Below are 17,299 nucleotides of genomic sequence, written 5' to 3'. Positions count from 1 at the left end.
TATCTTATAGACTACCTTTTATTGCCTCTGCAAGTCTCTTTTCTCCACCCTGAACACTGTCTTTTCTTCCCAGCATCTAATTTCCTCAGTTTCCCCATTTTTTTCTCTCATCTCCTAGCACTACTTCTGAGATCACTTCTCTATACCCAGCACCTCCATCTTTTCACTGGACCCTATTGCTAGGCAAATCTTGGAGTCCATAATCTATCTGTATCTTACTTGACCTCCCTGTTTCTTTAAAATATGTGCTCAACGTTAACCACAAGTAGTCACATCAAACTGAGTAATTAAGTATTTACTGGATCAGGGTCTATGACAACACAGAATATCTCTTTCATTACACTGTCCTCTCTTGGTTCTTTTCATACCTATACAATGTTTCATCATTCTCTGTTTTCCCTCTCTTCTTTCGTAAAAGTATCCCTTGGACCTCTCTTTTTCATTAATATCTAATCTGCTAACATGATTCTAACTACCATCTCCTTACAGTTGATTACTAATCTACACGGCCTTTCTGAGTTTGTTTGGATGTTTCATAATTAATGCTTACTACAATTAAAGCTGTGTTACTTATTTTTTCCCCCTCCCTTTCTTTCTCCGGCCCTTTTCCGCTTTCCCTCATTCTGAACGGTTCCCAACAAAATTGCCATCTTCTTTTCCATGTTGCAAATCTGAGAGGCAAGCATCTTGCCAGTCCCTCTCAAATTTCATATCCAGCAGACGCTCGTATTTTGTTGTTTCTTCCTCCTCAGCATTTTGAATGTCCAGTCCCATCTTGTAAGGGTGTGTCTAGACTACTGAGTTTTGTCAACAAAAGTGGACTTTTGTCGACAAAACTATACCAGCGTCTACACTACTGCTGAGTTCTGTCGACATAACGTTGACAGAACTCAGCAGTTTTGTCGACGCTGGTATACCTCATTTTATGAGGCATAACACCTTCTGTCGACAGAGTTCTGTCGATAGAAGGTGTTATTGCCTGTAGGTTTGCATCTAGACTACATGGTTCTGTCGACAAAGCAGCTTGCTTTGTCGACAGAACTCAATGTGTCTGGACGCTCTTTGTTGACAGAAGTTTTGTCGACAGATACTGTCGACAAAACTTCTGTCGACATAACCCGGTAGTCTTGACGTACCCTAAGATTCCATAGCTAAGTCCAACTCATGCCTCCGATAAACTCCTGCCTTGACTGCTTCAACCTACTCTCCAGCCTCCTTGATTCATATTGCTTTCGCTTATGGGTGCACCCAAAGGGAAAACATTAACATGACTTTTGAATCTGATGCTAGCAATGTAATTTCCTCCCACTTCTTTGAATTCCTCTATGAACTCCCTCTTTCCCATGCATCATATTGAAATTCTTGTACTTACCTCAAAGGCCTACACAACTTTGACTTAGTCTAATAAACTGGGAGTTTAGTCCTCCCAAGCCCTCCACTCTGCCAATGATATCAATTTTGATGCCCCACAAATCACTTTCCAGCTGATAATTAATAGTTTATAATTATAATTTTAAAAAATACTAAGCCTAGTTATTTTCTACTTGAGGTTTCCAGTATATCCCTTTGTCTCTGCCTTTTATATTTAAAGGTCCACAGGGCAATCATTTTTGGAGTATCTTTATCGTATCACGTGAAGCTTGTCAGTTTAGTAGCAACCTTCTTAGTCTGGTCAGATACCCAAGGAAATACACATATTTTGATGGGGAAAAAAATCTCTGAATCAGTTAAATACATGGATAGGGAGAGGAGAGGAAGGGGAAACACGACTGAAATTGGTTTGTTTCTTAACACTGCTTACATCTTTGATCACCTAATTAACTGTCAATAATTGCAGATGGAGGAGATGTCAAAAGTTACCTAGTGCAACACCCTCCTTACTCTTCCTCAAAAAATCTTTTGAATAATGCATTACATTAACTTGATCTAAAAACACTGCATCAGTTTTATTAATTAGAATAAATGTTTTGTTTATTTTTCTCGAGATTTGTATGCAAATTTGGGAAAACTTCAGAAAATGTAAGGGTTCATTGGCTGCATTAGAGACCAGTGTAAACGGGTTTCAATATTGTTGTAATAATATTAAAAAACAATGGAGGTTTCAATGTTTCATACATCTCTTGAATTAAATAATCTTGTCTGATGGTCTGCAATGCATCCAAAGGATTGTACATTGAACCCATGTAATCTGACCTCCCTTTTTCTTACAGTATATTTTAAATGAAACACTAACCGAAGCAAAGACAACACAAAAGGCACCATCATAGAAAAAAGTATAATAAGCAGGGCTCGACAAATCACTATATCTACTCGCCCGTGGCGAGTAGATTTCAGCCGGTTGCCCCGTTCACCAGCACTGCGCACATGCACAGTGCCGATCTGGTGCATGCGCAGTGCGGGGCTGGCAAGTAGCTCTCACCATGGTTCGTTGAGCTCTGATAATAAGCATAGTAAAAAAATCACTACTTTAATTCAATAATTTGCTGATTATGTTCAGAATGATTCACAGTGTCTTTCACTGAAGAATGTCAAAGCACTTTACAAACATCAATGAATTCTCAACATCCCTGGATGAGGCACATAGCATTATTGCCATTTTAAGAAAAAGTATTTGGAGCACAGCAAGGTTAAGTGACTTAGTCAAGGTCATACAAAAAGCCAGTTTCAGTCAGCAACTGGATGGCTGAGTCATTATTCACACTTGTGCTCTAACCACTAGACGACAATACTCTCTACATTCTTCCCGACATTCTCTATGTTCTAATGTACTGATAGAGTATCTATTTAATGTGCTATTTCTAGTACAATAAAATTAATTCTGTATTGAAATGCTGCAATGCATGATGCAGAGAGAGAGAGAGAAAAAAAAAACAGCTCAAAGCATTATCCCATCCTTTTATAGTAGCTTTAAGTTTGCAGGAAAAAAGTTGCTTTAAAGAAAAGCTTCCTGTAACATTCAAAAATCCATTTTAATTCTGCAGTCACTGCTGATTGTTCATGGTCCTAAAAGTTGACTATCCAACTACTTGCTACACAGTTCATAGAAAACCTGTGCTTTGGGAGACCAGCTGCATTAAAATGTTTCAAAACTGGTTATGAAATATATTACATGAAGATTTAAAGCCACATTGCGAAAAGCTGGTCAGGGTCGGACAATATAAGACAGACCGTTCTTGACTGTTCCCTGAGATGCTATTACATTTTCTTTAATAACTTCTAAATCCAGGCAGCAGCTGAATATTTTACATAAGGGAAAAGGTCTGCACTCAGACAGAACATATCTAAAGTAACAAGAGCAAGCTGTAAAGAATAGTAATGATTCCTTTCTTCAACACATTCTATGGAACTCCCAATTTTTATGGTAATAACAGAGTGAATCATAAAGCAAAATTCATAAAGCCTTTCCCAGCTTACAAACAACAATTTGTTATGGAGGGATATTCAAATTCATTATAATTCAGACATCTGTTTTTCAGCACTCACTTGCCAAAAAACAATTGAGAGGAGGGGAAAGCAGGGTAGGTTTTTGCATCTATATGCAATGATCAGGAGCTAAATTTTCTGCCTGGTCTCTCTCCTCATTTTTAAGGTCTTCCTCTCATTTTGATCATTTTGGCTTTTTAAAATGTATACTTTATCAATCTGAGGACAGAACAAATGTATGTCTATGTTGTACAATACTGCCTGATTTCCTAATGTACAATGTAGTATCATACTGTCTGGAAGAATGAGACATATTGTCAGTAGCATACATATTACCTTTTGAAATTCTGCAATCTGGAAAATAAATTATAAAAATAATAATATTCACGTAACAGTGTCTCCCATCTAAGAACTTATATCAAGCTTCATTCATAGCCACCCTGTCACAGTAAAGAAATATTATCCCCATTTTTCAGATGAAGAAAAGGTTCCAACTTTATATGATATTCCCAATGTGACAAACATAAAATAAGCCTGTGAAGAAGCCAGGAATGGAACCTATGTGCTTCAACATCCTAAGACTCTCATTCCTTCCCCCTCCACTCTCAGGGGCTTAATATATTCATACTTCCCCATACAAACACCCAGGAGCGGTCCGAGGCCGACTGCGGCAGCTGGCGCCCCAGGCAGAAGGCGCGATCAGCGCCTCTGCCTGCACGGCCGTCAATGGCCATGACGTAATCACGGGGTGCCTAGGCCGGCGGCGCCCTAGATAACTGCCTAGTTTGCCTAGCCTCACAGGCCACCCCTGCAAACACCTTTCTCCCTCAGACCTGGCTTTGCTAAAAAGGGGTAAACAAAGATGACAAGAAGAATCAATGCTCTATAGTTTCTAAGGCAAGTGCTATTTCACAGTCAAATATGAGTAAGCAATCACAATCATGACATGAGCTACATCCTACTACATAGACTACTTAAGCCATTCTTAACAATTAAGATGATGGCTTTGATCTCTTGCTTTATACTAAACTAAGACAGGGGGTTATTGACACGTCAAATATAAATAAAATAAAATATTCTGAGGACATTACTGATAAGGTTTAAACATTCTATTTGTTATCACTGAAAAAACATGATCATTCTTCTTTCTCCTCACCTTGCCCTTATCATTTTAACATACTTCTGTTCAGACGTTCGCTTTTAGATATGCTCAAGTTTGGTTCTGAAAGCTATTTTTGTTAATTTTCACTTCCCTACAAATAGGCTCACAACTTCCTAATGAAACACCACCAGAGAAAAGGCACTTTTATGACCTTTATAGCACAGCATCATGCAGAGGGGTCTGTTAGTCTTTTGTCTTGTAAAAGTAGACTATGGTCCCAATCAGGACCAGAACACAGACACACAGGAATATCTGGCTCAAACTCCAAAGAGCTTATAAGCTTTTATTCTAGCTTTGGTTTGTCATAGTACATACTTCAGGAGTGGGCACACAATTAAAATAGTTTAAAATGTCTCTCTTTATTTTCTTCATCACTAATACAGTTTATATTTATTCACGACAAATATAAACTATAAAAAATTACAGTACTTTGTATTGGTCTGAAAAAAATAATATATCTGACATTTGGTATAGGCATATTTGCCTACTTGAGGATAACATTCCATATAAAAATTCCTGCCCGACACATTTAATTTCATTGGGGAAAAACATCCCTAAATAATTTTACACCACAAAGAAAAAAACCACCCCTCACACTTCACAAAGGAATTGAGGAACAGCAGCTACTTATTTGTCTACTGAGCTGAACTAGCCTACTGACCTGTGGCTCTTCTTTTGCTCCCATTTCATAAAGTTGCAACATCATGACAACCCATGGAAGAAAGGTGTGTGGTTAAAATCTAAATGATAACGATTTTTTTTATTCATTCTATTTATGCCCTATTTATACTGGCCAAGGAAAATATGTTAGCAATTTTCCAACATGATTCACTAGAAAAAATACTGGTGAGGTTTTCTCGTCTAGTAAACAAGATAAGGCCTGGTGTTGGAAGGGAATGTGGACAATGTCTTTCTCCTTCTCAGCCAGGGGCCACCACAGTGAAAGGGTGTTTTTTGTGTTTGTGGCCCGATTTTTCTGTGGGTCATCAGCGCCCAACCCAAAAAAGATTCTCCACCCCTGCTCTATAGTATCTTTTCAGTTTTACTTAGAAATGAACCCTACATGGAAAATACTGAACTTTCACTCAACAAAAACTAGAGAAAAGTACCTTTAAATTGAAGATCATGCATGCTAACCACACTTGCTGAAGGCACTGGACAACATATTTTTCTTAGCATGTAACACTCTCCTATTCTTCCCCCTCCTCCCCCCAGCATTTGTCCATCATGTTTACTAAAGAGGAGAAAGATAGTATCTTCACACTGCCACAATACAAGAGAACATTCACACAATTTTTCTTGGACCTTACAGGTAATCTTTATGAACACCGACCCAAGCATTTTCATCAAGTTTTTCTGACCTCGGTTAAGATTTTTTACTTTAAAACCCCTCAAGATATAATTACATATTTCTGGCTTGGGGAAGATATTCCCAGTTGTATAAGCAATATATTATTATATTCCACAGCACATCCTTTCTCCCCACAGTTAGTATCAGCACCTCCTTTCCTTTCTCAGCAACCAGGACCAAAAACCAAAACCAAGCCTCTGAGCTGGTGGGAAAGAAAAATAAAATGAAAACAGCAGCCTGAAGTAAAAAACTCATTCCTTATGACAAAGAATGTGCTTGTGGGAATGGTAAGTATTTTATTACCATTTGCACAGGCTTTCTAAACAGCAGTGCTGAGAACACATGCATGTTGACTGAACAAGACTGCTCTCCCCCACCATTCCCAAGGACTTGTACTTCAAACAAAGACCAACAGAGACTTTCCCCCTGTTATCTCCTGGTACAGTAAACACCACATGACAGACAAGGCTGTTGCCAGGGCACCTAACCTAAGGGGGTTGTGAGTCTGAGATTTGAAGTACACTTTTGCTGCTGACTCTCTGAAGTTATCACTAGGTTATGATAACCACAAGTAACTAAATCAAATAAATATATAAAGACAAGGAATAAACCAAGCTCAAAGTAGAATTCTTAGTAATTAAAAGAGACATATGAAGAAAGAGCTAACATCAGACAACATTTAGACACAACAGTCCAAATCACACATTTTTTGAATTATTTTTCTATATTAAATTATCTCCCTTCAAGAAAATCCTAGGAGAAGGAGCAGGTGAGGAGGGGAAATAGTGTGGAGCAATATCATTCCAACCCATAAGTTCCACATGCTAACCTCCCACCTTCTCTATTTCAGGGACTCCTTGCAATCCTCCACTCTCTTCCTCATTCCATGAGTTCTGTCCTTCCCCATGGCACTGACACCCCTCAGTTATGTGTACGCCCCATCTCCTGTCCATAGATGCCCCACTCCTATCTCTACTTCCCCTACTCCAGAGTTTGCTGTTCCATGCCTGCCCACCCATTTTTCCCTCTCTGGGCTCCTGGTTCCTTCTGCCCCACAATTCTCCTTCCCCTCATTCCATCAAAGGGCTATTCTCATCTTCCTCTACTTCTCATTCTCTAGGTCCCTGCAAAATCCTGCTTTCACCTCCTCATTGGCAAATCCACTCCCCCCTTAACTCTCCTTCACCCACACGTGTCCCTAATTCCTCCACCACCATTGCCCCATCTCTCAAGTTCGTGCTACTGTCCCATCATGCCCACTCTTTCCCCTCCCATACTCTCCCCTCTTTACAGGGCCCCCACTTCCTATCCTACAAATACTCTTCATAAAGCTCTCTTACTTCTTTTTGAGTTGAGAATACATTCTACCTCTGATGCCTGAAGGCAGCAGGAGGCACCAGAAAGATTCCTTTGCCTGCAATGCTGCCCGGTGTGGGGGAACCTCAAGTTTCCTGTGAGAAAGGCTCTTTCAATGTTTTGATTTGCAGCAGATTTAACATGGAACTTCTGCACACTGATGGCTAAATATTCCTGGAAATTGTGGAATTGCAACTGAGTGTCAGACGTTCTTTTGGTCTGCCAAATGTCTTCCTCAAATACCTTCCTCTCCATGTCACATATATATCCATTTTACTGTCTTTTCTACTGTATACCCACAGGCTTGGGTTCTTTTTCAAAAACAGTTTTTTACAATCTCTGTCCCTCACCTTTGTGTTTCAAAATAGTTTTGTGTTTTCTACCAGAGGCAGAACCTTAATGTGGTGCCTGGAGAGACTGTAGCCTTAGGTCAAGGATGTAATTTATATAGGAGAAGGGAAGGGACAGACTTCATAGAAATCGGAATGGATAGGGAGCATATTTGTAGATCTCCTTTCAGCATCCTGTGAAGTTGCTGCTGCATTATTGTGTGTTGGTCTGACAAAACCTAAAAATGGCGCAAAGAGCACTGCTACAAACCCCTGAAGGTTATAACAGGAACTATTCTAGCTACTAAAGTTCTTATTCCTTGTCCATCACCATGGCATCTTTTAGTGTGGTTCATGATGCAATTTTTGCATAAAATGACTGTCTTCAGGAATGGGATTGATTATATCAAGGAGAAAAAAAATTAAAAAATGAGGGTGAGAGGAAATATAAAGCCTTTAGAACTAAACTGATCCACTGTCCGCTTGTGGAAAAGGAAGTCAACCCTGAAACTTAAAGTGACAATTTTTTTTAATCTACCCCTCACAATAGGAATACCATACAACTGTCTATATTTAAAAAAATCCAGTAACTGAAGATTACTTCCTGCCATTACTATTCATTGAAAAGCACTTGCTGTAGATTGCTACACAGTTTAACTTGAGCAACATGTACAAATGCAGAGAGACAGTAAGGAGAGAGATAAGAAAGGGTGGATGAGGTCATCCACTCATTTATCGTTATGTAGAGGATGCACTGACGAGCACAGCAGAACATGCATTTTGCCCTCTCGTCTATAATCTCCTTTAAGCAGTTTCTTCCTTTCTTTTATCATTCTTGATGCATTTTAATCTTGTGATGCAGGAAAATGGAAGTATTTAGGTGTGCATTTCATTGTTGGACAGGACAAAGGATAAGTATCCCATTTTCCTCCCAAAATTAAAAGTGTGTAAATTGTATCTGTTGTGAATTTGAAAAAAAAATCTGGACTGCTCTGTGTATTCTTCAATAGACAGCACAGTAATGGCCATAGATTTGCTAAAAGAGAGCAGCATTATCTCTTCAAACAATGAAACAAACTGAAAGCCTGCTTGTCACCTTTCTCAAACAATGCTAGTGCTGACTCTTCACAGTTCATTCATTTGACCCAGTCTGACCTCACTCATCGAGAACTCTATTTTTCATTGTTATTTATACAAACTGGACTATACACTGGATGGTGCAGGGGGTGTCAATTATTTTTTTGGCCATCTCATTTTTTAGTCAAGATATGGTCAATATCCAGATCCAGGGACAATAATAAAAGTAATGATAATAAATAAATAACGAGTACTCCTGTGGCACCTTAGAGACTAACACAAAAATATATATAAAGTATCAGCTTTTGTGGGAAAAACCCACTTCTTCAGATGAGATAATCTTGAGTGGAGAAAAAAAGGGGGGAGGGCCCTCAGAATAAGAAGGGAGAGAGAGGAAAAAAAAGTATCTGTCAATTGCAGCCCCGGTGCTAATGAAGTGAATTAAGTGGGCTGGAAGCATCCATTCTTAGCTTTTGATGTCTAAGGAAAGCTGGTTTTATAATATGTTAACTTGAGTCTTTGTTCTGGTGAAGGGAAGCAGTGTCAAATTTGCATATAAAGGTCAATTCTGCACTCTCTTTCTCTGTAGTTGGCTTGTGAAATTCCTTTGCAGAAGAATGGATACTTTTAAGTCCATTAATGAGTGCCCATGGCAGGTTAAAATGTTCCCCTACAGGTTTTCGTGTGTTGCCATTTCTAATACCTGTTTTGTGTCTATTAATCCTTTGTCATAGAGACTATCCAGTTTGGTCAATATACATGGCAGAGGGGCACTGCTGACACTCAATGGCTTATGTCACATAGAGGATTCTCTATGACAGGTATTTTTTTTCCCTTCCCTCCACCTTCTTATTCTGAGGGTCCCCCTTTTTTTCCTTAAAATAATCTCATCTGAAGAAGTGGGCTTTGCCCACGAAAGCTCATGATACTTTATATATTTTTTTATTAGTCTCCAAGATGCCACAGGGCTACTCATGGTTTTTAAAGTTACAGACTAACACAGCTACCCCTCTGAGACTAATAAATAAATAAGATTTTGCAATAAAAATTTTAAACTCACCCTCCCCTCTGCACAGAAACTTTCCAGCTACAGCGTGGTGCCCCGCCAGGCTCCCGGACAAGGCAAGGAGCTGGCGGCACCACCAGGCTGCAGCGCCCTGGCTCACTGCGAGCCCGGTCTCGGCGCGGCACACGGGCAGCTGTTGGGAAGGGGGGGGCTCAGCAAGCTTAGCGGGCAGGGGGCCCCCGTGGCAGGTGAAGAGCCAGGGTGCAGCGCCCTGGCTTGCTGCCTGCCCGGTCTCAGCGCAGGCAGCTGGGCAGGAGGCCCCCGCAGCAGGCACGAGCTCATCTGGGCAGGGGGCCCCTGCCACAGGTACAAGCCCAGCGTGGCACGAGGTCAGCTGGGCAGGGGGTCCCCGCCGCAGGCGCGAGCCCCTTCCTTCCTATATATACACACCGTAAAATCACGAGTATAATGGGGGTGCGCATTATAGATAAGAGTTCAGTTTATTCCAGAATTCTGACATTTAAAAGGCAGGTGTGCATTATACATAGGTGCGCATTATACTCACGATTTTATGGTATGTCTACCCTACAAATGCTACAGCGGCATAGCTGAAGGTATGCTGCTACAATGTTGTAGTGCAGATACCTGTTATAGTGATGGAAGGGGATTTTCCATGAGTATAGTAAATCCTCCCACCTGAGAGTCAATAGCAGAAGAATTCTATTGACCTAGCTGCATCTATAGTTATGGGTTAGGTCAATCTAATTACATCACACAGGACATGACATTTTTCACAGTCTTGAACAATGTCCCTAGATTGAACTATGTTTTAGGCATAGGCTAGCCCTTAGAATGACTGTTGTTCTCCGGGACAGCTGTGATCCATAATTGATATCTCAGTGGAGATCACCTAAATCAGCTTATAACAAAAAGGCACATGCGCTACTGGAACACTGAGCGGCAGAACCGAACCTAGGCCCCCTGGAGCTTCATACATGAGCCTCTTCAGCTTGAGCTAAAAACCAGCTGGCTCTCAGTTCAGGCTATAGAGAAAATTCATTCTCTCTCTCTATAAGTGGTCCTAATGTCACTATACGGGACAGTGAACCACACCAGTAAGTGTGTGGGTTACACTAGCAGTAGGGGTAAAATAATTCACATTACATAAAAAAAGAAATTCCCATGTGGCCCTGTAACACAACCACTTTTAGCTATTTTAGTAACATACTGGGGGGGTATGTCTACACTACCACCCTAGTTCGAACTAGGGTGGTTAATGTAGGCAACCGAAGTTGCAAATGAAGCCCGGGATTTGAATTTCCCGGGCTTCATTTGCATCTTGCCGGGCGCCGCCATTTTAAAGCCTCGCTAGTTCAGACTCCGTGCCTGTGGCTACACGCAGCACGGACTAGGTAGTTCGGATTAGGCTTCCTATTCCGAACTACTAGTACACCTCATTCCACGGGAAATTCAAATCCCGGGCTTCATTTGCAACTTCATTTGCAACTTCGGTTGCCTACATTAACCACCCTAGTTCGAACTAGGGTGGTAGTGCAGAAATACCCTTGTATTGTAGACATACCTCAAGAAGAAACTACCTACTTCAAATGCCTTGCCAAGAAAACAGATTAGCAAACTAACATGAAATTCCCCAGAATTCAATCCTTCCTCTTCCTTTTCTGCTCCTCCTCTCAAGGGATTTTACTTGTCCTCTTCTCAGTGACAGAAATGCAAATAAGGTGGAATTAAATAAAAATCAAAACAAAAATTTCAACAACATATGCTTACAAACTGGAAGCAGCTCCTAACACTAGGCTCAATGTTACTCCCACCAAATGATGCAACTTCGCCTAGCTGTCGTGGAATCTGGATGGAGTCATGAAGGAGAAGGCCCAATCGGCGCTGGTCACAGAATCCAGTGGAACTTGCCACTTGTTTGAACAGGTCTAGAGGGATGAAAATGAAGCAAAAAGAGTTTTAGGGACAGAACACAATAACGGGGACTATATAAATATTACAGAAAAACAATTATTCTCAGAGGTTAAAAAGTGTGGTACAATTATGGGAGAGGCCACATTTCATGGACCCCCATTAATCTATCTTCTGTATTTATTAGGTGCTAATATCTGATTAGATCATGAGCGTCTGTCTGTCAGAAAGGACTATTTCAAATTAATGGTCTAACAGTATTTATAGAATCAACACAGAGCCAACACAGGCTATAACTCCATTGTACAGTTACTTAGACTGCTACCATAACACACACACGTATAGGGTCTCGGATACAAAAAAATCTTGTTAACATTAATGTACATATAATCTGAACAGCTTCAAACATATAGCCCTGAGGAACTGATTCTGTTTCACATGATGTATTGCTCTGAAAAAGAAAAAAAGGTCCCTAATTTTGATATTTCATAAAAATTGAACTCAAGATTTTTTTGAAATGAAAGAATAAACTTTATACTGTTCCAGAGCCCTACTACCTGCTGGGACTGTTATCATATTAAGTTTTCGGTTTTTAAGTGAAATGTCATTTTAAGATCTGTTGTATTATAGCAACACTATCAAAAAGGACTCCTTACAGGACTGAATTATAAGCACAATTTATTTTGCTGGGAATTAGTTACAGTACATATACTTTCAGGAGGTTTTAAAGTTTGTAATAAGGGGAAAAATCAAGTTAGGATCAACTGAAATATTTATTTCATACCACCACAATTGATAATTCATGACCTGAATAAATTCTGCTTATTTTTCAAACAGTACAAAATGTCACTAGTGTAATAATAATTATGCTTTCACAGATGTGGCCTCCTACATTACACGGGGGGGAGGAGGGGATGGAGAAGAAGGGAGAGTGCAATTATACCGGAATGCCAAAAGTTGTATAGCATAGCTTTGACAAGTGTTTTTTTCTGGTTTGGTTTCTTTTAATTAGAAGAGTGTAAGAACATTATTCTTGTCATATCTGGTCTCAGAAAACATGATTTCAAGACAAATTCTGCCCTCCCCTCCATGGCCCTGGAGACTTTCCCTGGCAGCAGAACCAAAACTGTTCTGTTGCACAAGTGAGTGGCAGACTTCCTGGGCAGAACTCAGCTCCACAGGGACTCCCAGATCAGTGAGCAGAAATGAGAAAAGTCAAAAGATCAGCTGCTTTGATCTGCCTGTCTTCTCCACTCACCATAAAGAGGGTCATTGATCCCTTTCCATTACTACAGCAACAGGCAGTAGAAACGGAGCAATGATGGAACAAGTCCCACAGCCCCAGGGAAAGGAGTCCTTTCTTCTCACACACTTCCAACCACACATGTTTTAATTTCCTCCCTATTAAATCATTTATAATCATATACATCCTCTTCTGGAGAACCAGTATTCTACACTTGCAGGGCAATAAATTAAATTTCATACCTATTTCCCATCTCTAACTTTTGTAACCCTAACAGGGTAGCACTTTTTGGGGGGAAACTTCTAAAGACCAAATTTTTATATTTTATTTTACTTTGGCCCAATTTTACAACATATTTTAAATGCTGCCATGAAGAAGGAGGCTGGTACAATATATTTCCATATTCCTGATACTTTAAATCCTTTAAAAAAAATCTTAATTTTCAAAATGATACTGAATTAAAAGTTCATGTTGAGTCAAATCCTAAAATTCTTGCTCAAGCTCCTACCCTGCAAACTAGTACATATAAATATTACCGTTGAACTCAAGAGAGGTACCCATGTGCATAAAGCTGCTCACATGAAAAAAGTGTCCAGGTCTGACTTTATACTTATTCATTTAAAACTTGTATTGGCTTCAAATGGAATTTTTCCAGGTAAGGATTTGGTCTACTTGAAAGCATGCGGAATTCTGATTTTTAAATGACACCCTCCTTCCTTCTTTCCACACACACATAAAATGAAAAAAATGTGATTTTTTTTCATTAATATGCAAATCTTTATTGTTCAGTTAGGAATAGCAACTTCCGTGGCACAATATTTTCAAGTGTGATTTTGCTACCACTGTAGACATCAGACTGAAGATACTGTATTTCATTCAACATGCTAGACGTTGCTCTAAATATAATTTTTCTTGAAACATTTTTTACTTGACTTTGTCACCTCATCATTTGATCCTTTCTACATTGGTCAGGGAACAAGTGTTAGCTTCTTGCTATGACAAATCATATGAAATGTTGTCATTTTTTTTGTATAGCCAGTATAAAATGTTTAATCTACTATGGGAAGGAGGTGGGGATCTACACTACCCAAGACACGTAAAAATACATTGATTGTACAGAACTGTTCTTCACTGAAGAATTAGAAGATATAACAGGTCTTTTCTGTCCCTTATTTCTATGATTCCATGATATACAAGAAAAAATAAAAATGAAATAAAATGTAAATTAAGACACATGACTTACATCTGTATTTATCTTCCAAATGTGCTTTACACAGGGAAACTACACCGGTTTTAAAAGATAAGACACGGATCCTTCCTGTTCGACCCCTGTTGATGATGATACATAAAACAAACATTGATTGGTAATATAATCCACACATATAAGGACTTATTTAGGAGAATAATGTAGCTTTTAAAATTAAAATCTTAGAGCCCTGATAATCACTAAGGCTGTGTCTACACTGGGCCACTTATTCCGGAAAATCAGCCGCTTTTCCGGAATAAGCTGCGAGCTGTCTACACTGGCCCCTTGAATTTCCGGAAAAGCACTGACGATCTACTGTAAGAAATCAGCTGCTTTTCCGGAAAAACTATGCTGCTCCTGCTCGGGCAAAAGTCCTTTTTCCAGAAAACTGTTCCGGAAAGGGCCAGTGTAGACAGCACAGTAGTCTTTTCCGCAAAAAAGCCCCGATCGCGAAAATGGCGATCGGGGCTTTTTTCCAGAAAAGCGCGTCTACATTGGCCATGGACGCTTTTCCGGAAAAAGGGCTTTTCCGGAAAAGCATCCTGCCAATGTAGACGCTCTTTTTCCGGAAATACTTATAATGGAAAACTGTTCCATTTTAAGCATTTCCGGAAAATCATGCCAGTGTAGACGTAGCCCAAAGGTTTTTAAGAACAGGTTGGACAAATAAAAACAGGGATGCTTCTGCCTGAGCACAGAGGGCTGGACTTGATGGCTTCTACTACAACATTTCTAAGGTTCTACTACTACTTCACAAAAATGAATTCTTGTATATCCTATACATGGCCTGTTGAATATACTGGTTAAATATTATTAATCAACAGCTCCAAGACAAGTAACTGGTTGCCATTCCATAATTAATGCTACATTCTGCACTTCAATCAGGGATTCAATGACTCTTAACATGTATGCAATGACAGGGTGTCTCCCCACAATTACAACACTTACTGACTACAGAATAATTTTTCTGAACATTCACATGTACAACACCTTCAGTTTGAGAGTTAATATTAAAATGGGCCCTGTTTAAAATGCAATAGCGTGTGCCATTCTGTTTTTCTAGTCCAAATGATCTTAATAACCAAATCAAGTGTACTCTTCAAATTTCCCATAAACTGAAAGTGGATACATTTGAAGACATTTTAAATGATTAATGGTTTTTTTTTCTTTTTCTTTTAATATTTAAAACTGAAAGTACTTCAGCAAGGACTGACTAATAAATGTTCTTAAACAGAAAATGCCACAAAGAACTGCCCTCTTTTAAAATGGCTGCCATTTCCTTTTGTATTCAGTAGGAATGAAGCTATAAGCGACTTTACAAACAATTAATCTTTTAATATGGATGACACTTTCCACTGTTTACAATGGAAGTGAAGGCAAGATGTCTTCAGGGAAGAGGGGGGGTTCCCTACTGTATATTCAGTCATCCTCCTCCATAAGGGCAATCTGACTTCAGTGCTACTGGGAAGAGGTGAACATTTTGAAACATGCCTCCCTCATTTCTATCACTATCCCTCATTAGTGACACCAGAGAGGTAACATTCAAACACTTTCCACTCACTTTAATTAACTTGTATAGGCCCATTCCAGTCTATATGTGGTGTCTAGTCATCCTACTTTCCCCTATCCAATTGTGCTCTGTAGCTTCCATATGACTACAGCTGATCTATCTCAGTCCACAGAACTGACTGGAGTGGCCATCCTGGGCCCTGCACTTTGGGGGTCCCACAGAAGCTGCTCCAACCATCCTATGTATGAGATGGTCCCCCCCATATTGATGTTAGCCCATGGGACCTGGGGGGGAGGGGCCCTGGGGAATTACCTGGGGGATCTGGCTTAGGACGTCAGCAATGGTTGGGCATCCCTGCACTCATCACAGTGGCACGAGCTTCTGGAAGCAGAGTGACCAGGTAGGCTGCTCCATTCTGCTGCCATCTCCCAGATGGTTCACTGCACTTCACTGTGGTGGTGGGAACTGGAGTAATCCAGCCCTAGACCATTCCACTGCAAAGCCAAGCAATTTGGCTGGGAGATGGGTGGTGGAACAGAGCGCAGCAGGCTGTGGGCTTGCTCTGCTTCTCACAGCTCTCACTGCTGAGAGTAAGTGCAGTAAGTGTAGGGGGCAAAGGAGAGTGAGTGACTCTTGCTGCTATCCTATGCCAGGATCCCCAGTAATCCCCTGGACAGCATCACTCGGGGGGGGGGGGGAAGCTTCAGGGAAGGGTCGCAATTGGAGCATGATGGGGGGGCAGAGCAAGGATGGTAAGAGGAAGGGCAGGGGCATGGCCTTGGGCAGAGGGGTTGTTGCCCCAAGCCCCACACTCACCAAGGGACAGGCCACAGGATCCTCTATGACTGTGCCTCATAGAAATCCTTCTCAGAACTCAGTTTTATTTCAATTAACTTTAACTTCCATCTAAAATCCCAATTTTGTTATATTTAAACAAAACAATCCTGCTTCCCCAAACAAATTATCAAAATGTGTACAATACAATAAGCATGTGTCTAACAACTCCTTTAGGCAGAGGTCTATCATTAATTTTCTGCCTAAAAAATTCAACTTTCACTTTTGTAAATGAAAATGAGAATAATAATGTATACAATTATAAAGGGCACCCCACATTGTGCTGCACAGTATATGAACAGTTTAGCCAAGAAATAAATATCCTCTGTAATACAGGTTGGACCTCCCTGGTCCGGCCACCTCAGGATCTGGCGGAAATTTGCCAGACCAGGGGAGGTCCCCTGACCCTGGCCTCTCAGCCTGCTGCCCCTCCCTGCTGCTGGCTCCTTTTTCCTGGCTAGGCTGCCTGCAGGCTAGCCTCAGCCCCACTGCTGGCCAGGTGGCACATAGCCCCACGCTACCCCTTCCAGGCTGCCATGGCCATATAGCTGAGTGGCAGGCAAGTCCTGATTGTGCCCTGCCACCACCTGGGCTGCCTTTGTCCCACAACTGCCTGGGCTGCTGCGACCCCACCACCACCAGATTTGGCAGGCTGTGCCAGACTTCCAGCAGCTGGCCATCTTGCTCCGGGGCTCTCATCCAGGAATATTCATGGTCATGCTGGATCACGGATGTCGCCAGACCAGAGAGTCCCAGTTTACAGAAGAGCATCCTGTACTATCAAGGTCAACAGAAAAGCCAGTTGCATGCACTGGCCCAAATTGTACTCTCAC

At 40.7% G+C, this 17,299-nt stretch overlaps 1 protein-coding gene across 15 annotated transcripts in view; it reads right to left on the bottom strand.

Annotated features, from left to right (window-relative positions):
• DMD (dystrophin) overlaps positions 1–17,299 on the bottom strand; it is a 2,135,104-nt gene that overhangs the window by 71,152 nt on the left and 2,046,653 nt on the right. For all 15 annotated transcript variants that reach the window (XM_075916549.2, XM_089775838.1, XM_075916586.2 and 12 more), the window contains 2 exons: positions 14,120–14,205; positions 11,493–11,650 (listed from right to left, as the gene is read on the bottom strand). In XM_075916549.2, the coding sequence (XP_075772664.2) occupies positions 11,493–11,650; positions 14,120–14,205 (244 nt within the window). The remainder of the gene's footprint in view (positions 1–11,492; positions 11,651–14,119; positions 14,206–17,299) is intronic.

Source organism: Pelodiscus sinensis, chromosome 1 (assembly GCF_052426305.1).
Source record: "Pelodiscus sinensis isolate ZL-2025 chromosome 1, ASM5242630v1, whole genome shotgun sequence".
Classification (NCBI taxonomy): Eukaryota; Metazoa; Chordata; order Testudines; family Trionychidae; genus Pelodiscus; species Pelodiscus sinensis.
This window is presented reverse-complemented; position numbering and strand designations above follow the sequence as displayed.